This window comes from Hyperoodon ampullatus (assembly GCF_949752795.1).
Source record: "Hyperoodon ampullatus genome assembly, chromosome: X".
Taxonomy (NCBI): Eukaryota; Metazoa; Chordata; class Mammalia; order Artiodactyla; family Ziphiidae; genus Hyperoodon; species Hyperoodon ampullatus.
The window spans coordinates 44,367,875-44,391,487 of NC_136913.1; the positions used below are offsets into that span (position 1 = coordinate 44,367,875).

At 46.0% G+C, this 23,613-nt stretch overlaps 1 protein-coding gene across 2 annotated transcripts; it reads right to left on the bottom strand.

Annotated features, from left to right (window-relative positions):
* Positions 1–4,535: 4,535 nt before the first annotated feature.
* On the bottom strand, positions 4,536–11,581 carry GPKOW (G-patch domain and KOW motifs; the record flags this gene model as incomplete). Of its 2 annotated transcripts, none has more annotated exons than XM_079727541.1 (11): positions 4,536–4,857; positions 4,951–5,036; positions 5,570–5,639; positions 5,731–5,854; positions 6,060–6,186; positions 6,841–6,973; positions 7,342–7,555; positions 8,358–8,467; positions 10,261–10,385; positions 10,485–10,639; positions 11,424–11,581. In XM_079727541.1, the coding sequence occupies 11 exons, from the start codon at positions 11,579–11,581 to the stop codon at positions 4,726–4,728; spliced, it is 1,434 nt and encodes a 477-aa protein (XP_079583667.1). In that variant the 3' UTR covers positions 4,536–4,725. The 2 variants fall into 2 exon arrangements, with proteins under 2 accessions (XP_079583667.1, XP_079583666.1); XM_079727540.1 differs by having other exon boundaries at positions 6,033–6,186.
* Between the last annotated feature and the right edge of the window lie 12,032 nt (positions 11,582–23,613).

Consider the following 23,613-nt stretch of genomic DNA (forward strand, 5'->3'; position numbering starts at 1 on the left):
CGGGCAGCTGTATTTAATGTGGCTGTAGGGGTGGGGGTGGCATCAACAGGCAGTCTCTGGCAGTGGCTGCATGGAGACTTATGATTGTCACCTCAGTGAGAACATTGCATGTGGCCCTCAAAGCGCCATAGTACCTCTCGGACCTGACCTCCTACGTCCCCTCTCCCTCATTTACTCCCCTGCAGCCACACTGGCCTCACTACTCCTCAAACACACCAGCAATGGTGCCACCACAGGGCCTTTGCACTTTCTGTTTCCTGACTCAGACCACTCTCCAGATAGCTGCATGAGTCTCCCTCACTTCTTCATATATTTGCTCAAATGTCACCTTTGTAGTTAAGCCTTCCCTGGCCATCCTATGAATACTGCCCACTCTGGATCCCCTTTACCCTGCTGTACTTTCTCCCTGCTCCCCCCCACCCCGCCCCGTGGCTGTTAGCATCTTCTAACATACTGGATAATTTACTTCTTATGCTTATTGCCTCAGCCCCACTGGAATGTCAGCTCCACAAGGGCAACGATCTTTGTTTTGTTCATGGTGTTTTTTAAATCTTCAGTAGCTAGAATCATGTCTGGTGTAGAATGGAGACTCAATACTTGTTGAATGAATGATTTACCCTTTACTGTATCCCTAGCATGCAGAATAGTATCTGGCATACAGTAGGGGTTCAACAGATGCCTGATGAATGAATTGGAGAAATAGGGGTAACCTGGTGAGGACGCAGCTTTCCAAGTTGTTGGATACTTTCTCTCTCTGCTTGATGCTACAAACATGGAGATTAAGAGGCCCCAGTGCGGGAGTGGAGGGGAGCATCCCCGGGCTGAGGAAGCAACGTCAGAAACGAAGGGCCTACCTGTATATTTCTGCCACCAAGCTCAGCCCCACGCAGTAGTCCCAATCACCCAAATAATTCACTTCTCTCTCAAAAGGCAGAGAAGCTGCTTCTTGAGTCTGCTGCCACACATTCCTGGTTCAGTGTCTGGACAGTCTTTTTAACAGAGGTTGCACCCTGCCAGGGAAACTTCTGGAGACTTGGCAGAAGAGGCAGATGCTTTTTCACCCACATCTTGCTCAGACCCTGTGATGTGGAAGAAGCCAGTCTGGACAAATTGTACGGGTCACGGTCCCCAGCTTGTGAGTGGTCTGTGGAGAGTTCATGGGCTCACAGAAGCTGTCGTTGCAGTAACCACTGCCTAAGGGGCAACACTGGCAGCAAGCACAGCAGCCGAGAAAACCGCACAGACTCAAAGGGTATTTGTACACAATGAACAAGGGGCAGATTGGGAAAGCTTCCTGATATTGTCTACGCTTCCCAGAATGTAAGCAGCCCTGTCCTCAAACTGAGGGATCAGGAGGGATCCTCTCAGGGGAAGCATGTAAAGCCCCGATGATCTGCCCCGGGGGGGACCAGGCGCTCTGCCGAGGGCTAGGCTTTCTGGACACAGGGCCGTATTCAAGAACTTCAGGCCCCATTTCCAAAGGCAGGCTCGGGAGAAACATTAACTCCAGGAAATCAGATCTGATGAAAGATCTGTTTTAAGTGTCATGGCGCACAGAGGAGATGGAGGGATTTGTCTGAAACTGCCAGGTTATGCCACGTTGCAGGGCAGACACATGGGACCAGGGCCATTCCCCGAGGAGCTTTCTGTCCTTCTCAAGGGCATTACCAAGATGGATTTATTATGATTTGGAGAAAGGAGGCGGCCTTCTCGACTGGGTGAAGCACATAACAGCACAGGAAACTGATTTCTGGGCGTGCCAAATTGCGAACCTCTAGAACTCCCAAACCTTCCCAAGAATTTTTAAAAATATTTATTTATTTATTTTTGGCTCGCGCCAGGTCTTTAGTTGCAGCACGTGGGATCTTTTTAAATAAAGTTATTTATTTATTTTAATTTTTGGCCACGTTCTTTGTTGCTGCGTGCGGGCTTTTCTCCAGTTGCAGCGAGCGGGGGCTACTCTTCGTTGCAGTGTGTGGGCTTCTCATTGGGTGGCTTCTCTTGTTGCAGACCACGGGCTCTAGGCGCGCAGGCTTCAGTAGTTGTGGCACGCGGGCTTCAGTAGTTGTGGCTCACGGGCTCTAGAGCGCGGGCTCAGTAGTTGTGGTGCACGGGCTTAGTTGCTCCGCAGCATGTGGGATCTTCCCGGAGCAGGGCTTGAACCCGTGTCCCCTGCATTGGCAAGCGGATTCTTAACCACTACACTACCAGGGAAGCCCCACGTGGGATCTTTTAGTTGTGGCATGCGGGCTTCTTAGTTGCGGCACTCACGTGGGATCTAGTTCCCCGACCAGGGATCCAACGCGGGCCCCCTACACTGGGAGCGTGGAGTCCTACCCACTGGACCACCAGGGAAGTCCCCTAACCCTTCCCAATATTAAAAATACAACTCAGCCTGGAATTCCAGGGCAGCGTGTGCAATCACGATGACGACTCAAGAACGAGCAACTGGGGGTGGGGGTTTGTTCTCTGGTATCTGCCTTAACAACCCTGTCTGGCTAATCTTGAAAACAGAGTTCTGGAATTAAGCAGGGACGATTAAAAAAAAAAGTAAATCGGTCTAAGTGTCCCTCATATTGGGGTTACTATACTGGAAGGTTTTCTAATCATCCCTTGCCTTACTGGGCACACTGATCTGGCCAACTCACTGTCTTTCTATACCTGCTCATTTTGGCTCAAAAGGGTAGTCTGCCTCTACTTGGCAAGGACAGAAGCTCACCTTTATGATCGTGCTTGAGGGGGAAGTGTTTAAGTTCTCCACAGCTGTGCCGTGTTCTGAAACATCCGGAGTTTATACCAGAAGCCTAGATCTAACTCAAATACCATTAGTTACATCAATGACTTAGTGACTGGGGATGATTTAGAAAGACTTGTGCCTGAAGTTCTGACTTCCCCTGATTTTTTTTTTCTTCCCTTGTTGATTTTGTATCTTAGGCCATTAAACAGGAAAAAGGATTCTCTGGAACCCTTTAATGGAAAAAGGATAACCTTTCTGAGAACCCAGTTATGTGGAGCAACCAGAGAAATTCTACTCGAGATAGACAAAACTTTTTCACCTTCAAAGTTTTGGGACTAAAACGTGGGCCCCGAGATTAACTGGCTCCTGTGGAAAGTAGTGCTAACACGTCCCATTGGTGGGGAGAAGCCTCCCTTCCACTTGACTCCTGTCACAGGCTCAAGATATCCTCTGGGCATCTACTCTGGACCAAAAGTAAAAGCAGAGCCTGCTAGATTCTTGCTCAGAAAGTTGTCCAGAGATGTGGTGTTCCAGAATCCCTAGTCTCTGCTCGGGGACAGTGTTCATAGCTTCTGGACTCCGATAGTGAGCTCGGGAGCGGATGGATCCTTCCACTTGGTGAGCAGCCCAAGCTGGGCAGTGGGGCTGAAAAAAGGACTGGTTCCCACCTCAATCAGTGCAGCTCCCATCTCCACTCACAGCTCAGCACACCATTTTTTAAAATTATTATTAGTTTCTGCTTTATAACAAAGTGAATCAGTCATACATATACATCTGTTCCCACATCCCTTCCCTCTTGCGTCTCCCTCCCTCCCACCCTCCCTATCCCACCCCTCCAGGCGGTCACAAAGCACCGAGCTGATCTCCCTGTGCTATGTGGCTGCTTCCCACTATCTATCTACCTTACGTTTGGTACTGTATATGTGTCCATGCCTCTCTCTCGCTTTGTCACAGCTTACCCTTCCCCCTCCCCATATCCTCAAGTCCATTCTCAAGTAGGTCTGTGTCTTTATTCCTGTTTTACCCCTAGGTTCTTCATGGCATTTTTTTTCTTAAATTCCATATATATGTGTTAGCATACGGTATTTGTCTTTCTCTTTCTGACTTACTTCACTCTGTATGACAGACTCTAGGTCTATCCACCTTATTACAAATAGTTTCGTTTCTTTTTATGGCTGAGTAATATTCCATTGTATATATGTGCTACATCTTCTTTATCCATTCATCCGATGATGGACACTTAGGTTGTTTCCATCTCCGGGCTATTGTGAATAGAGCTGCTATGAACATTTTGGTACATGACTCTTTTTTTTTTTTTTTTTTTTTTTTTTTGCGGTATGTGGGCCTCTCACTGTTGTGGCCTCTCCCGTTGCGGAGCACAGGCTCCGGACACGCAGGCTCAATGGCCATGGCTCATGGGCCAAGCCGCTCCGCGGCATGTGGGATCCTCCCAGACCGGGGCACGAACCCGTGTCCCCTGCATCGGCAGGCGGACTCTCAACCACTGCGCCACCAGGGAAGCCCCCCATGACTCTTTTTGAATTATGGTTTTCTCAGGGTATATGCCTAGTAGTGGGATTGCTGGGTCATATGGTAGTTCTATTTGTAGTTTTTTAAGGAACCTCCATACTGTTCTCCATAGTGGCTGTACCAATTCACATTCCCACCAGCAGCGCAAGAGTGTTCCCTTTTCTCCACACCCTCTCCAGCATTTATTGTTTCTAGATTTTTTGATGATGGCCATTCTGACTGGTGTCAGCACACCATTTATGATCTCTTCGTGTTACAAAGCATTTGAACTGGTTTTTATTATATACTAAGTTCTGGTAAATACTGGGTTTGTTTCTAGCCTCCCTTCTGGTCCATCCTGTCCCAGGGCTGCACTGCAAGTGGAGGGCGGAACCATGAGCCCCCCACCTTCGTGAAGGCAGGCTTTTCACACTGTATGGGATTGGTAACAACCTGGGGGATGGGAGTGTGTCCACAGGTCAGTCCTCCGAGTCGCTGGGGCCCACGTACTGGCAGATGGCATCATAGTGAAGCTCCACCACCTGATTCTCTCTCTGCAGCTGCACAAGAGCCCGGCTCTGCTCTCTGTCCCGGTCCAGCAGACGGCCCACCTAGAGTAGGGACGGGTGGAGTCAGCAAGGCCAACCCAGACTCAGGGACATTCCCTGAGTGCTCCCGCGCCCATTCCCAGGTCTTGGACTCACCGTTCCAGCCCATGGCCCCAGCACCACCATCACCCGGTTGCCCTGGACCTTGGGGACCAGGGTCTCCAGCATGTCTTCCCTCAGGCCTGTGGACAAGGAGAGGGGAGTGAGGCCCGCAGCAAGGGTCAGCCCAGTCAGGGTCCTGTCAGAAGGGCCTTTCCTGTATTCCCTGGTGCCACTCTGTGCCTGTTGACAGATGCGAGGCCCCCACATCCATTTCACAGGGAGGAAACCTAAGGAGCGGTTCCTGGCAATAGTTGTAATAAAGGGAGCATTTATGTATGATGATGATGGGTGGGGGTGATAACAGACACCATTTACTGTGGGCACGTTGTATGCCCTGCCCTGCACGGGGAGCTTACACACATCCCTACAAGGCACCAGTTATAAGAGGGAGAAATCGGTTATCTCCATGCTAATTTTGCAGAAGAGGAAAGTGGGGCTCAGATATTCACCATCATGGAAGCGTCTAATGATCTGTTAGAGGATGCTGGGCCTTGCAAAAAACCTAACTCTGTCCAACCTCCCGCCTTTGCCTGGGCCAGGCTCTTGGCCCAAGACAGCCCTCTCAATCAGCCTCCAGGATGATAACGACCCAATGGCCATCCCTCAGACTCACCTTCCAGGACCTGGCCTTCATCTGTCCGACACACACAGGTATCTGGGCTCAGGACATCTTCGATTGTCATCTGGGGAAAGGGCCAGGGGATATGAGAACGTTAGAGAGCTAAGAGGGCCCAGTCCCTGGGGAGAAAGCGGACCCAGGTGCGGGGCTCCCACCTTGTTGTTGTAGTACTGGCCACCCTTGTGCAGCTTGTCCACAAACCGCACACGCAGGTCCCTGTGCAGCCAGTGCTGACTCCTGGGAGCTGCTTTCTCACTCTTGGCAGCAGGCTCATCCTGTCTGTGGAGCGGGGCCAACACCAGGCTTAGTTCTTTATCAGGGGCACATTCTGGTCATCCCACCTTTGCCGATGTCTTAAAACCCACTCATAATGCCATTCCTAGTTCCTTCTAGGCACATGCCTTGCCCTAGAAGCCTTCTCTGACTGCTGGAGCCTCCCCACAGCCCTGTCCCCTACCTCCATCTGAGATGCTCAGGGTCCCACTGGTCTGGATGGTGTTTCCGCTTCCTCGCTGAGTCCTCCTGCCGGACGTGGAGGTCCTGATCCTGAAGGGCCTTCCATGACGAGGTTGTTCCATTCTGTTGCCTTGGGGAAGTTTTGCTCACCTGGCCTGTTCAAGGGGGTGTGGGGAGAACCAGGAAACAACCTCAATGTCTCCCTCTCTTCCCTTCCAGGCCACACCTCAGCCTCAGGCCACCTCCCATCTGCCAAAGTGCCCGTCTCACCATCAAGCCTCTGTCTGGGCTATTAGAATGCTCTCCCCTTCCTTTCAACTGCCTCGGCCTCCTTCAGGAAGCCTTGCTCAACCACCTTAGCCCGTCCTGTCAGTGCTTACTTGAGTCAGCGGCCTAGGGCGGGCTAGGGACTCCTGGAGGGCTGTCGGCTTCCACCGCCTACGTGCCAAATGGATCCATCCTCTGACATGCCTAGAATGCCTTTCTCCCCATCATGCCCTAGTCCTAGCTACTGTCAGTCCCTAGCAAAAGAGAGGTTCACCACCCCAAAGAGACAAAGACATCCCAAGGGTAGGAACTGGTTTCCACACTCGTTCCTTCTTCCTCAGAAAGAGGCTAAAGACCCAAGGGTACTAGATCAACCTCTCTTCAATCAAACTGAATAAACCACTATGTTCATTCTCACCTCTTAACTCTGACCAGAAGTCACTCTTGCCAGGCAGACCACTGTCCTGCCCTTCTGCAGATTTAACCTCCCGCACCAGGAATACTTCCCCAACTCCCCCAGCTAGGTTAAGAGGCTCACTCACTCAGATCCAAGGAGTTCTTGTCAAACTGCTGCTGGGAGACAGGCCGCAGGCAGTACTCACTAACAGTCACCATGCGGCTCCCCACAGCCAGACGGACCATGGCCCGAGCATTGTCAGGGTCGAGGCCTTCCACCTAAAGTGTTGGGGGGAAGAAGTGAGTGGACCTGACCCACGTTCCTAGGACCACGCTGTCCACCCTTACCTCTAACAGGCCCGACCCCTGTGCCTCTCCCAGCAGACTGTGGGGCTTGGATACACTTTAAGTATGTAATCCTCAGGGACTTGTGCCATATGGCATTCTCTCCCTTTTAGTTGAAAACTGAGGCTCAGAAAGGCCCAGCAAGTAGTCCTGAGTTATTGAATGAGGCAGCAGGCCAGGCAGTCCTGAAAGACAAGGACTTCCAGCCTTTATACCCCAAACCCAATTCTGCCTCCCTCTGACCCTCATGTCAGTTTTCCCTGCTGCCTGTCTTGGGCTCCAGGCACATCTTGGTTCCTTACCTTCCCATAGAGGCCTCGGTGAGGGCCAGAAAGAACCACCACAGCTCCTCCAGGCACCAGTCCTTGAGGCTGGTCTTCCTTATCCTTCTCTTGCTCCTCATCTGGCCTCAGCAGGTGGTGGGGGCCGTTGGGGGCCAGGGCCTGGACCTCAGTCAGGTTGGCGCCCAGCCCTAACCCCCTGGGCCTCAGTGAGTTGACACGGGGCTTCACCACTCTGCAGGGAACACAGAATATGGGCTTGTTCGGGGGATGCATTGGTCTTCAGTGCTCCGTTCCCCACCCCTACCCCCAACCACCACCCAAATCCCAACCTATCAATATGTTTGAGAGTATCCTTCCCAATCTCATATTAGGGACTATTTCTGACCTGCAGAAATGGCAATTTTATTTGGTTCAACCTAATAACCTACGGTGTATAACATCTATGACACAGTATTTACAGTGGGATATGAGGCAGATCCCAATAACCAAATATACTAATTTTTCTACAGGGGAAACCATGACTATTCACACCAAGCAAGAGAAACAGATTGTAAAAAGCTCAATGTCAATTCAGTTCACATTTGGCTGCCAAATAGTTTATGAAAAAAAAAAATGTTTGGTTTTCAGAATTCTTTACGAGCTTGGAACTGTGGAGAACGGATTGTAATCTGTATGATCATGATAATAGCAAGTGTTTAGCCTATGCTTATCTGGGGCCAGGGCCTACTGTAAGTGCTTTATGTGTATCATTTCACTTAACTCTCACAACAGCCCTGGGAAGTCAGTACTGTTATTATCCCCATTTTTCAGATGAGGAAGCTGATGCCCAGAGAGGCAATCTTTACATAACAGGATCTCTTAATGGAGTTTCAAAGGGCAAATAGGAGGCTTGAAGAGTAGTGGAAGGGGCTACTGAAATACATAGGGTGGTAATGTACCCTTCTCCCTGCCTGGATGGTTCTAGGTGGGCGGTAACCATGGGGGTCTGTTCCCTGGCCCGTCTGCTGTCCCCCACCCCTACCCTAGAAACTCACTGATTGAAGGTACGGCCGATGCCCTCGCCAGGTTTCCAGCCCATGCCCCGCAGCATGGCCAGCCCATAGGCCTCTACAGGGACTGCCTCATAATCAGCCTCCTCCGGCACCTATGGGTTTAGGCAGAAGAAGGATGGTCAGGCTTGGCTTACAGTGGGCCCTCTGAAGTGTACTTGCTATCACCCACTGGGTGACCCTCGAGACTTCTTTTCCAGTCAGCTCAAGGGTGAATTTTTATTTCCTCTTGCCATCCCTCACTTTCTTCCTCCATGTTCAGTCCTTGGACAAATCTTTATAAAGCACCTATTCTGTGCCAGCTATTGTTCTAGGTGCTGGGGATAAAACAGTGAACAAAATAGACAAAAACTCCTGCCCTTTGGGTGGCTTACATTCTAGTTGTGGAGACAGAATAAATAAAATTCATAAAACATGATAGGCCAGGTAGTGATAAGTCATATGAAGAAAAATAAGGCAGGTTAAGGGGATGCACAGGGCTGAAGAAAGGAGTGTCAGTGAGTTGATATTTGAGCAGAGACCAGGAGAGACAGAGGGAACCCTGAAGATAAGAGTCCTCCAGAGAGAAAAGTAAGAGCAAAGGCCCTGAGGCAGGACAAGATCTGCTATGTGTGGAGAGCACTGTGAAAGTCAATCTGACTGAAACAGATGTGGAGGCAAAGAGGGGTGGTAAGGGATTAATCAGGAGAGCTGGGCAGGAGCCACGATAGGGTGGCAGCCACAAGGGGACCAGTGAGGAAGTTACTGCAATAGTCCAGATGAGAAATGCTGGTGGCTCAGACCAGAGAAGTGGTAGTGGTGATGGTGAGAAGTGGTCAGATTCTGGATGTATTTTGAAGAGGAAGGATGGATGGAACTGTGATCAACTGAGATGCGGAAGGCTCTGAGAGGAGGGAAAATTAGAGAAAGGAGGCCAAAGCTGAAACAGGATGGAGAGTGAAGTGAAGGTCTTTTTAAGATGAAAGATACCAGAGGATGTCTGAAGGCTGATGAGAACAGTTCAGTCGAAAGAGTCTCTCTGCTTTGGGGCTATAGGAGAACTAGGACCCAAACAAGCATTGCCAAAAAATTGTGAATGAAGAGGTGAAAAGTAGGGTCCATGGGTATGAAAGACAGACTTGGTTACTTCTGTGGACACACCCCTCACCTCTCCTGTTATCACCTCCCATCATCACTCCCTCAATTCTTTATATTCGCTCTAGACACACCACAGATTGTCACGGATGGACACACACCACACCGATTTTCTGCCACCATGCCATTGTCTGGGTGGTTGCTGCCATCAGGAGCACTCACCCTCCTCTTCCCTCTCACTAAACCCTACTTGTCTTCCCGGCCTCACTCCTACCACTCTGATCTGAGTCACCATCACCTCTAGCCTGGACTGCTGCTCTCCTTGCCTCCAGCTCTGCTTACTAGTCTGTTCTGCTCGTAGCAGCCAGAGAGAGCCTGTCAAATCATAAGCCTTGTCCCTTCTCTGCTCAGAGCCCTCCCATGGCTCTCATCCCACTCAGAGTAAAAGCCAAAGTCCTCACCACGGCCCACTCCTGACCTCACCTACTACCCTTCCCTGTCACTCATTCCACTCCAGCTACGTTGGTCTCCTTGATGTTCCTCAAACACTCCAGGCAGAGTCTACCCTCAGGATCTTTACAGTTCCTGTTCCCTTTGCTCATCTCCTTCAGATAATCCCAGAATCCAAGTATCTTTTCACACTTCAATATCTGGATTCATTTGTTAATGCTTCCAAAAAGGATGGAAGGAGGCAGGGCGAGGCAGCAGGCCTTTAGTACACACACAGATTTTGCCTGCTTTGTGCAGGGACGCAAGTCCTGGCAGACAGGGCAGTGAGAGACTGGGGAAGGAGGGAGGCCAGGGGCCAGCTCACTGTCTCAGCCCGGGGTTCGCTGTCTGCCCCTTCCCCGTTGGGGGTGCATCCTTTCTGGATCATGGGGATAGCGAGCGTGGGGTCGACACCCGCATTCTCTCTCTCCTCCAGAGACTTCGTGGATTCTAAAGAAGAATGGGAGGGAGCAATGAGGTTCCACCCTATCCTTCCATTTTGCTCCCCTTCTTCCTTCACTAGGACAAGGCAAAGGAGGGATCACTCACCCTCAATGAGCTCCTTCACAGCCTGGGACAGCATCCCATCCACCAAGACCTCAGTATGTGTGGATGGCCCAGGGGCCTGGGTCGGTGGCTGCCTGAGAGGGCCGCTCTGGATCAAAGGGATGACAAGTTCCTTGGGGGCTTCTGAGGGCTGCACACTGATGTGGACACACAGGAGTGAAGTTGGGAGAGTAGCACAATCAGTGAGTTCTGAGCCACAACCCTTCATTCAGAAGGAACACAAGAGCCAAACACACCCCCAGCCCCATTGACTACACCCTCCCTTCTCCTGTCTGGCTCTCCTGTTATATCTCTGGTGGTGCTTTCTTTGGATTCTCTCCCCCACCCCCAACTCTTAAATGTCAGTGCCTTCAAGGAATCAGTCCTCAGTTCTGGACCCTCTGTTCATCCCAAGACCCACTTCCGTGGTTTCCACTATGACAGAAAAATCACCATCTTCAGCCCAGACTCTCTCCCCAGCTCCAGGCTCCACACCAGCCTCCTGGATTGTTGATTCTCTTCTGGAAGTCCCTCCCTCAGACTGTCCTTTCCGAATTAAGCTGACGATCACCTCCCCCAACCTGAATCTGCCACTCCATCCTGCTCCCCGTATGGGAGAAGCCCCAACGCTTCACCTGGGACACTAGGAGTCCTGTCATTCTCCCCTCCTTTCCTTCTTTCAGAACGCACGCTCCTCAGGGTCCCCAAGTCCTAAAGACACTCCCTCTCAGGAATACATCCTCTCCTCTCAATCCCCTCGGCCAACAGGTCCAATTTCCCCACCTCCCCTACTAACTCCCGCCTTCTGACCTCCACAGATTTTCTCCGGCTGGGCTTCACACTTCCCAGGCCACTGTCACCAAGAAAATCAACTCAAGATTCCACCCTCCCGCGGGCACCCACCGCACCGCTTTCCAAGGGATGAAACGCCCAGCGCTTTACCTCTGCAGCTCCCTCCGTTTCTCGGTCTTCAAGAAATCCTTCTCCGGAGCCGCGTCTCCCGTCAGCCATCTCCGGGCGGACGTGCGACTGAAGCTGAATGAAATTGGGGCACTGGAGGCTCCCGCAGGCCTCAAAACACCATCTTTGGCGTCCGCCATCTTCCCCTCTTCCCAGGCCGGCGCGCTGCTTGCTGGGAAGTTTAGTTTGCGCTTGCTTTGCTGGGGCTTGACCGCCAGCGCTACAACTACCTTTCCCAGGAAACACTGCGGCACCGCCAGGCGAAGGCGGATAGGGGCAGTAGGAAGTAACTGCCGCTCTTTTTACTTCACAAGAGCGCGTGGCGCCAAGCGTACAGGGAAATGTAGTTCTTGGGGAAGGTAGGCGTGGTAGAAGGTGGCTTCCTTCTTGCTAAGTCGTCACTTCTTCGTGTAGGCGTTTATTGGTCGCCTACTGTGTGCACGTTACTGTGCCCTACTGGTGTGGGAAATGTAGGTAAAATAAATCATTAAGAAAAAAACCTGGGCTTCCCTGGTGGCACAGTGGTTAAGAATCCGCCTGCTAACGCAAGAGACACGGGTTCGAGCCCTGGTCTGGGAAGATTCCACATGCTGCGGAGCAACTAAGCCTGTGCGCCACAGCTACTGAGCCTGCGCTCCTGTGCTCTAGAGCCTGCGAGACACAACTACTGAGCCCGCTCACCTAGAGCCCATGCTCCCAACAAGAGAAGCCACCGTAATGAGAAGCACGCACACTGCAACGAAGAGTAGCCCCCACTGGCCGCAACTAGAGAAAGCCCGTGCACAGCAACGAAGATCCAACACAGCCAAAAAAGTTATATAGAGATTTTAGACTGTGCTGGGTCGGTGCCCCTAATGCCTACATTGTTCAAGGGTCAACTGTATTAATAAAATAGTCTGGCCTCCTCTCTAGAGGCTCCAAGTCTAGTGGGGAACAATGACACTCAAAACGGATTTTTTAAAAAATAGTTCCTACCAACTTTAAATATGTTGTGAGAGCCAGGTCCTAAGCCCTCAGAAGATTAATGAGACACACGCCTCTGAGTAGGATACCTTAAGAGTTTGTGAAGTAGAAGAGTGATACTTAAACAAATAGTCACAAGAAAGAATACTACAAATCTGCTAAAAATTCAACCCAAGGAAATCATCCAAGATGTGCAAAAGTATTTTTATATGAGATTCATCAGAGTATTATTTATTGTAACAAAAGCTTGAAGACCACTTAAATGAACAACAAAAGGGGATGGGCTAAATGAATTATAGCACATGGTTTGGGTGATATGAATATACTAGAGCCTTTAAATGTGAAGCTATACATATAATTAAATGAAATTCAATTATATATATATATATATATATATATACACACATATAATTAAATGAAATAGGGACATAGTCACAATGTTTGGAAAGTAGAATAGTATGGTGGGTCAGAGGTTGCTCTTGAAAACAGGAAGCCCAATATTCAATCAATTTCGTGGCCATGTTTTGAGGCTTACAAGCCGTGGGCACCTTGGGATGGGCCCTGGTATCTCAAGGGAGAAGCCATTTTGGTTTTCAAAATATACAACAACAAAAAAAAACTTTAAATTTTTATTTTGAAATACTTTTAGACTAAAAGAAATGTTGAAAAAATAGTACAGAGAGTCCCTGTATATCTAGATCCCCCCTAAACATTTTATATAACAATAGTATAATTATCATAATCAGGAAATTATCATTGATGCAATACAATTAACTAAATGATAATTTTCTGTTCCAGGATTCAATCTGGGATCATACTTTGCATATAATGGTAATGCCTTTTTTAAAAAAAATTATTTTATTTTATTTTATTTATTTTTGGCTGCGTTGGGTCTTTGTTGCTACGCATGGGCTTTTCTCTGGTTGTGGGGAGTGGGGGCTACTCTTCATTGAGGTGTGCAGGCTTCTCTTGTTGTGGAGCACGGGCTCTTGGCGTGTGGGCTTCAGTAGTTGTGGCACGCGGGCTCAGTAGTTGTGGCTCGCGGGCTCTGGAACGCAGGCTCAGTAGTTGTGGCACACGGGCTTAGTTGCTCCATGGCATGTGGGATCTTCCCGGGCCAGGGATCAAACTCGTGTCCCCTGCATTGGCAGGAGGACTCTTAACCACTGCACCACCAGGGAAGCCCTGGTAATGCCTTTTTAAGTCTCCTCCAATCTGTGAAAATTCCTGTTCTTTCCTTGTCTTTCAAGACCTTAACATTTTTGAAAAGTACAGTTCAGTTATTTTGTAGAATGTCCCTCAGTTTGGGCTTCTCTGATGAGTTCTCACAATTAGGCTGAGGTTATGGGTTCCTGGCAAGAATGACACAAAGGTGATGTGCCCTTCTCATTACATCATATCAGAGGGTTCACAATATTATATCTTATTACTAATGATGTGAACATTGCCTGGGAGGTGAACTGTCCATGGCTGAAGTGATACCCATTTCCTGAAGCAGCCATCTGAGATAGTGTGCACAATACAGGCTTACACAGGCTAGGGCCAGAGGTCCCTGAGGGTCTTGCCTTCTGGGTTGGTTCACACCTGGTCTCTGACTCACCCCTGACATGTGCCACAGAGCTCATGCCAAGTCCTGATGCAAAACTTCGTGGTGAAAATGTAATGGGAGAAAAGACACTTTTTTCCTATCTTTCCTTTATTCTGAAAACAAAATCAGGAATTTTTTTCTATACAAGCATTGAGAAAAGTATTTGCTTGCCATGCAATGAAGGAAGAATATGAAAGTTTTGCAAATTCAACCATTTATTCTTTTGTTCATTGAATAAACATTAATTGAGCACCTACTCTGTTACATGCCCTTCCTTCAAGGTACTCATATGGGATTATGGGAAAAACCCATGGTTACAAGTGTGGTTATGGCTGCAGACAAACAGGGCTGTGGGAAGGGGTGGCTGAGAAGACAGAAGGGGATTAGTTGTACATGATACCACTTCTAAGAGGGGCTGGAGATTTAAAAAGCTTTCTAAAAGATGGCAGGAAGTGAAGCTGGAGTGATGTGCAGTGGCGTGGTCATGGGTAGCAAGGAATTCGAGGCTTAGGACTTACTGCTGCATGTGATGAGAGAGTCATGAGAAGGTTATGTGACATGACAAAATTTGTGTTTTAAAAAAGGAATGTAGGTGGACTTTCCTGGTGGCACAGTGGTTAAGAATCCGCCTGCCAGTGCAGGGGACACGGGTTCGAGCCCTGGTTTGGGAAGATCCCACATGCCGCGGAGCAACTAAGCCCGTGCACCACAACTACTGATCCTGTGCTCTAGAGCACGCGAGACACAACTACTGAGCCCATGTGCCACAACTACTGAAGCCCGCGTGCCTAGAGCCCGTGCTCCACAACAAGAGAAGCCACTGCAGTGAGAAGCTCACGCACCGCAATGAAGAGTAGGCCCCACTCGCCACAACTAGAGAAAGCCCACGTGCAGCAATGAAGACCCAATACAGCTAAAATAAAATTTTAAAAAAAAGTAATATAGGGACTTCCCTGGTAGTCCAGTGGTTAAGACTCTGGCTTCCACAGCAGGGGGTGTGGGTTCGATCCTTGGTCGGGGAGATCCTGCATGCCATGCAGTGTGGCCAAAAATTTAAATAAATAAATAAAAATAAAAAAGTAATGTATATCAAAGGTATAGGGACAATGTACTCAATACACAAAGAACTCCTGTAGTTCAATAACTATAAAAGACAAGCAACCCCCAACTGAAAAATGGGCAGTGGACATAATTAGGTGGTTCATGAAATGGGAAATACAAATAGCCATGAAGCACATGTAAAGATTCCCAACCTCACTAATACTCAAAGCAATGCAAATAAATAAATAATAAAATGTTGTTCTTCATTTAACTCATTGGTAAAGACCAAAAGTAAAAATGACAAATACTTCTGTGGTAAGTTCTCTATGCCAACTGCCCAACTAAGCACTCATTTAGTCCTCCAAAGGATTCTGTGAGGTAGGAACTATTTTAAAAATCCATTTTACATATAAGAGAACTGCAGCACAGAGAGGGTAACTGAGTTGGCCAAGATCACAAAATAGTAAGTACTATGGATGATGCCCAGAGTTACTAAAGATGGAAGAAAATGGGCACGTTCATACACTGCTGATAGGGGCACAAATTGATTCAACATTTATCAGGGGCAGTATAATAATATATATGCCTTCCCTGACCCAGTGACTCCATTTCTAAGACTAGATCTGAAGGAAAGAATGGAAAATTGGGGCAGGATGTTCTGTATGCGAATGAGTGAATGTATGTCATACTTTTACTAAAAAGGTTTAAAAATTCTTCATGGCTTGACAAGGAACAATAGCTACAATATTTCGTTAAATGGAAAAAGCAATTTGAGGAATATGTAGGGGATTTCTGGGAAATTAATAACATTCTCTTATTTAACCTGGTGAGAGTCACACAGGTACTGTACTGATTTTACAATTTGTCAAACTGTTCATGTATGTTGTATGCATGTTCTTCTCTATTAGGTATATTTCACTTTTTTAAAAAAATAGAGAAGCACTTCCAGAATAGTAGCACTAGGAGCTTGGTAGACCTTATCCTCAACAAAGCAACCCTAACTACTGAAAATTATTTTTTAAAACAACACTTTAAAGTCTCTTGGAATTGCGTAAGGGCATACAGGAATGGAGAAGCATTTGTTAAAGAAACTCCAATAAATCACTGTAAGAACACCAAGAGTCTGGCACTTGGGTCATGACTTGCTCCCTCCCTGCACCCCAGCTCAGTGTGACAAAAAGAAGCTCTACTCCAGGACAGTGTGGCCAAGAACATGGGGCTCTCTCTCCCTCCAGCTCCCAGTCTAGGGCAGTGGTTTCTCCTCATGAGGGGTAGGCTACCAGCATGTCTCATCTCCTCCAGCCCCATGTTACAGAAGCTCTATTCTGGGAACACATGACTAAGAGGTCTGGGGCTCTCTTCTACCACCCAGGCCCCATTCTTAGGGTGGAAGCTTTACCCCAGTGTGGCAGACCAAGCATACTGGGCCCCAATTGCCCACTCCACAGCTTACTGTTAGAGTGGAGGTTCCACACTGGGAAAGACAAGCAGATAATACCTCCCCAGCACCCTGCTCATAGAAGAGGAGTGTCAGTCACTCCAAGAGAAGTGGGCTTCTGATCCACCCCCAGCTCTTGAGGGGGAGTACAAAGAACAGAGTGTTTGATAGCTCTCCTTAAGGGGACTGATTTACTTGGACAGAAAGTCAAGAAGTTAAAGAATAAGGGCTTTTTGAGCAGTTAAGTGGCGGCTGGTATCTCCAAGATAGCAACAAGCAAAACAGAGAGAAACAGCTAAGAAGAATCCTTCTAGGGTCAGAGCAAGCCACAGAGACTGCTCTCAAAGACTACACCATACTTATACCTGAAACACTGTAAATCAACTATTCTTCAATTTAAAAAAAAGATTAAAAAAAAGACTACCCCATATTTTAATTGAATAAGGGTCCTGACTTTAATTGAATAAGACTTTAATTGGTTAACTGGAAAAAATTATGCACCAGGGTACTGTAAAAAATTAGTACCGGTTAAGCTAGGTGTGGTATCAATACAGGCAGACCAGCCAGAAATTAAACTAGGAGATCAGGGAAAGAAACAAAGAGAGCCTGGATAAAAGCAAGGTCATTCCAGGGTGAGTGTGCTCATGCCCAAGCCTGAACCCTTTGAAGAAGGACATCAGGTGGAAATAGATTTGACTAAATTAGTCCAATCAAGTCACTAAATAAATAAACAAGCAAATGAAAACAAAAATGGGCAGATCAGTATCCAGAGTTGCTATAATATATTATCTAAAATGTTCAGTGAAATATGCAAAAAAACAAGAAAATGTGACCCATACATGGCAGGAGCAGGCGGAACAGGAAACAGAAACTGTTAGAGGGCCCAAATGTAGGACCTAACAGATAAAGACTTCAAAGTGAAACAGGAAGGAAGGGGGCAGGGTAAAATCTTTAAAAGAATGACATACCAGTTGAAGATAAGATATACACTGGTTAGAACCAACTAGGTCCAAGATGGCAGAAGATTCAACTTCCAAGAGACCTTGAGCCTCATTATATGCTCATTTTAATATATTAGCATAAGCTAAATGACACACCCATAGGCACCATGACAGTTCCGAGGCTAAACATAGAAGGCCAAAAAGTAGGTGGTAGCCAAATCCTGGAAATCCTTGCCCCTTCTCCAAAATAGTTGGAATAATCCTCCCACTCATTAGTGTACAAAATTACCCAGCCCATAAAAACTAAACACCCTATATTTCAGGGCCTCTCGCCTTCTGAGCTGGTCCACACTCTGTCTGTGGAGTGTATTTCTCCCAGGGCCACTATCATCTTTTGAGAAAGACTGCATTCTGTCTATGGAATGTGTATCTCTCTAAATAAATCCACTTTTTACCTATCCCTTTGTCTCTCACTGAATTCTTTCTGCGATGAGACATAAAGAACCGGAGCTTCATTAAGTCCTGAGACCAGGTGTGTGATTTCAATTAAAAGACAGTGGGTTTAAGTCCCAATCTGGGTTTCAGCTGGACTTGAGTTCCAGTCTGAGGTGTATGGTTTCAAAAACAGCTATTATATTTGTTCAAAGAAGTAAGAAGTCATGTATAAAGACGTAAGAGAGGAAAAAGTGATGTGATGACAGGAGCAAAGAGAAGAGATTGGAAGATGCTATGCTTCTGGCTTTAAAGATAGAAGAAGGGGCCACAAGCCAAGGCATATAAGTGGCCACTAGAAACCAGAAAAAGCAAGGAAACTGATTCTCCCCTAGAGCCTCCAGGAGGAATGTAGCCCTAACAACACCTCGAATTTAGGAACTCTGACCTCCAGAACTGAATCAAGATGGCAGAGTAGAAGGACGTGCTCTCACTCCCTCTGGCGAGAACACCAGAATCACAACTAGCTGCTGGACAGTCATCGACAGGAAGACACTGGAACTCACCAGAAAAGACACCCCACATCCAAAGACAAAGGAGAAGTCACAATGAGACGGTAGGAGGGGCACAATCACAGTAAAATCAAATCCCATAACTGCTGGGTGGGTGACTCACAGACTGGAGAACACTTATACCACAGAAGTCCACCCACTGGAGTGAAGGTTCTGAGCCCCACATCAGGTTCCCAACCTGGGGGTCTGGCAATGGGAGGAGGAATTCCTAGAGAATCAGACATTGAAGCCTAGTGGGAATTGACTGCAGGACTTCGACAGGACTGGGGGAAACAGAGACTCCACTCTTGGAGGGCACACACTAAGTAGTGTGCACATCGGGACCCAGGGGAAGGAGCAGTGACCCCAGGGGAGACTGAACCAGACCTACCTGCTAGTGTTGGAGGGTCTCCTGCAGAGGCTGGCAGTGGCTGTGGCTCACTGTGGGGACGGGGACACTGACAGCAGAAGTTCTGGGAAGTGCTCCTTGGGGTGAGCCCTCCCAGAGTCTGCCATTGGCCCCACCAAGGAGCCCAGGTGGGCTTCAGTGTTGGGTTGCCTCACGCCAAACAACCAACAGGGAGGGAACTCAGCCCCACCCATCAGAAGTCAGTGGATTAAAGTTTTACTGAGCTCTGCCCACCAAAGCAACAGTCAGCTCTACCCATTACCAGTCCCTCCCATCAGGAAACTTGCACAAGCCTCTTAGATAGCCTCATTCACCAGAGGGCAGACAGCAGAAGCAAGAAGAGTACAATCCTACAGCCTGTGGAACAAAAACCACATTCACAGAAAGACAGACAACATGAAAAGGCAGAGGGCTATGTACCAGATGAAGGAACAAGATAAAACCCCAGAAAAACAACTAAATGAAGTGGAGATAGGCAAACTTCCAGAAAAAGAATTCAGAATAATGATAGTGAAGATGATACAGGACCTTGGAAAAAGAATGGAGGCAAAGATGGAGAAAAGGCAAGAAATGATTAACAAAGACCTAGACGAATTAAAGAACAAACAAACAGAGATGAACAATACAATAACTGAAATGAAAACTACACTAGAAGGAATCAATAGCAGAATAACTGAGGCAGAAGAACGGGTAAGTGACCTGGAAAACAGAATACTGGAATTCACTGCTGTGGAACAGAATAAAGAAACAAGAATGAAAAGAAATGAAGACGGCCTAGGACTGTCTTCCTTCCCAAGTCCAGGAAGCGCAGAGAGTCCCATACAGGATAAACCCAAAGACAAACACACTGAGACACATAGTAATCAAACTGGCAAAAATTAAAGACAAGGAAAAATTATTGAAAGCAGCAAGGGAAAAATGACAAATAATATACAAGGGAACTCCCATAAGGTTAACAGCTGATTTCTCAGCAGAAACTCTACAAGCCAGAAGGGAGTGGCAGGATATACTTAAAGTGATGAAAGGGAAGAACCTAAAACCAAGATTACTCTACCAGGCAAGGATCTCATTCAGATTCGATGGAGAAATCAATAGCTTAACAGACAAGCAAAAGCTAACAATTCAGCACCAGCAAACCGGCCCTACAACAAATGCTAAAGGAACTTCTCTAAGGGGGAAACACAAAAGAAGAAAAGGACGTACAAAAACAAACCCATAACAATTAAGAAAATGGTAATAGGAACATACATATCGATAATTACCTTAAACGTGAATGGATTAAAGGCTCCAAGCAAAAGACACAGGCTTGCTGAATGGATACAAAAACAAGACCCATCTATGTGCTGTCTATAAGAGACCCACTTCAGACCTAGGGACACATAGAGACTGAAAGTGAGGGGATGGAAAAAGATATTCCATGCAAATGGAAATCAAAAGAAAGCTGGAGTAGCAATGCTCATATCAGATTAAATAGACTTTAAAATAAAGAATGTTAAAAGAGACAAGGAAGGACGCTACATAATGACCAAGGGATCAATCCAAGAAGAAGATATAAAAATTATAAATATATATGCACCCAACATAGGAGCACCTCAATACATAAGGCAACTGCTAACAGCTATAAAAGAGGAAATCGACAGTAACACAATAATAGTGGGGGACTTTAACACCTCACTTACACCAATAGACAGATCATCCAAAATGAAAACAAATAAGGAAACAGAAGCTTTAAATGACACAATAGACCAGATACATTTAATTGACATTTTTAGGACATTCCATCTAAAAACAGCAGATTACAATTTCTTCTCAAGTGCACACGGAACATTCTCCAGGATAGATTACAACTTGGGTCACAAATAAAGCTGCAGTAAATTTAAGAAAATTGAAATCATATCAAGCATCTTTTCTGACCACAACGTTATGAGATTAGAAATGAATTACGGGGAAAAAAACGTAAAAAACACAAACACATGGAGGCTATACAATATGTTACTAAATAACCAAGAGATCACTGAAGAAATCAAAGAGGAAATCAAAAAATACCTAGAGACAAATGACAATGAAAACACGACGATCCAAAACCTATGGGATGCAGCAAAAGCAGTTCTAAGAGGGAAGTTTATAGCTATACTAAGCCTACCTCAAGAAACAAGAAAAATCTCAAAAAAACAATCTAACCTTACACCTAAAGGAACTGGAGAAAGAAGAACAAACAAAACCCAAAGTTAGCAGAAGGAAAGAAATCATAAAGATCAGAGCAGAAATAAATGAAATAGAACCAAAGAAAACAATAGCAAAGATCAATAAAACTAAAAGCTGGTTCTCTGAGAAGGTAAACTAAACTGATAAACCATTAGCCAGACTCATCAAGAAAAAGAGGGAGAGGACTCAAATCAATAAAATTAGAAATGAAAAAGGAGAAGTTACAACAGACACCGCAGAAATACAAAGCATCCTAAGAGACTACTACAAGCAACTCTACGCCAATAAAATGAACAACCTGGAAGAAATGGACAAATTCTTAGAAAGGTATAACCTTCCAAGTCTGAACCAGGAAGAAACAGAAAATATGAACAGACCAATCACAAGTAATGAAATTGAAACTGTGATTAAAAATCTTCCAACAAACAAAAGCCCAGGACCAGATGGCTTCACAGGTGAATTCTATCAAATATTTAGAGAAGAGCTAACACCCATCCTTCTCAAACTCTTCCAAAAAATTGCAGAGGAAGGAACACTCCCAAACTTATTCTACGACGCCACCATCACCCTGATACCAAAACCAGACAAAGATACTACAAGAAAAGAAAATTACAGACCAATATCACTGATGAATATAGATGCAAAAGTCCTCAACAAAATACTAGCAAACAGAATCCAACAACACATTAAAAGAATCATACACCATGATCCAGTGGGGTTTATCCCAGGGATGCAAGGATTCTTCAATATACGCAAATCAATCAACGTGATACACCGTATTAACAAACTGAAGAATAAAAACCATATGATCATCTCCATAGATGCAGAAAAAGCTTTTGACAAAATCCAACACCCATTTATGAGAAAAACTCTCCAGAAACTGGGCATAGAGGGAACCTACTTCAACATAATAAAGGCCATATACGACAAACTCACAGCAAACATCATTCTCAATGGTGAAAAACTGAAAGCATTTCCTCTAAGATCAGGAACAAGACAAGGATGTCCACTCTCACCAGTATTATTCAACATAGTTTTGGAAGTCCTAGCCATGGCAATCAGAGAAGAAAAAGAAATAAAAGGCATACAAATTGGAAAAGAAGAAGTAAAACTGTCACTGTTTGCAGATGACATGATACTATACATAGAGAATCCTAAAAATGCCATGAGAAAACTACTAGAGCTAATCAATGAATTTGGTAAAGTTGCAGGATACAAAATTAATGCACAGAAATCTCTTGCATTCCTATACACTAATGGTGAAAAATCTGAAAGAGAAATTAAGGAAATTCTCACATTTACCATTGCAACAAAAAGAATAAATTACCTAGGAATAAACCTACCTAGGGAGGCAAAAGACCTGCATGCAGAAAACTACAAGACACTGATGAAAGAAATTAAAGATGATACCAACAGATGGAGAGATATACCATGTTCTTGGATTGGAAGAATCAATATTGTGAAAATGACTCTACTACCCAAAGCAATCTACAGATTCAGTGCAATCCCTATGAAACTACCAATGGCGTCTTTTATGGAACTAGAACAAAAAATCTTAAAATTTGTATGGAGACACAAAAGACCCTGAATACCCAAAGCAGTCTTGAGCGAAAAAAACGGAGCTGGAGGAATCAGACTCCCTGACTTCAGACTATACTACAAAGCTACAGTAATCAAGACAATATGGTACTGGCACAAAAACAGAAACATAGATCAAGGGAGGAAGATAGAAAACCCAGAGGTAAACCCACGCACCTATGCTCAAGTAATCTATGACAAAGGAGGCAAGGATATACAATGGAAAAAAGACAGTCTCTTCAATAAGTGGGGCTGGGAAAACTGGACAGCTACATGTAAAAGAATGAAATTAGAACACTCCCTAACACCATACACAAAAATAAACTCAAAATGGATTAAAGACCTAAATGTAAGACAGGACACTATACAACTCTTAGAGGAAAACTTAGGAAGAACAGTCTTTGACATAAATCACAGCAAGATCTTTTTTGATCCACCTCCTAGAGTAATGGAAATAAAAACAAAAATAAACAAATGGGACCTAATGAAACTTAAAAGCTTTTGCACAGCAAAGGAAATCATAAACAAGAGGAAAAGACAACCCTCAGAATGGGAGAAAATATTTGCAAACGAATCAAGGGACAAAGGATTAATCTCCAAAATATATAAACAGCTCATGCAGCTCAATATTAAAGAATCAAACAACCCAGTCCAAAAATGGGCAGAAGACCTAAATAGACATTTCTCCAAATAAGACATATGGATGGCCAAGAAGCATATGGAAAGCTGCTCAACATCACTAATTATTAGAGAAATGCAAATCGAAACTACAATGAGGTATCACCTCACACCAGTTAGAATGGGCATCATCAGAAAATCTACAAACAACAAATGCTGGAGAGGGTGTGGAGAAAAGGGAACCCTCTTGCACTGTTGGTGGGAATGTAAACTGATACAGCCACTATGGAGAACAGTATGGAGGTTCCTTAAAAAACTAAAAATAGAATTACCATATGACCCAGCAATCCCACTATTGGGCATATACCCAGAGAAAACCATAATTCAAAAAGACACATGCACCCCAAT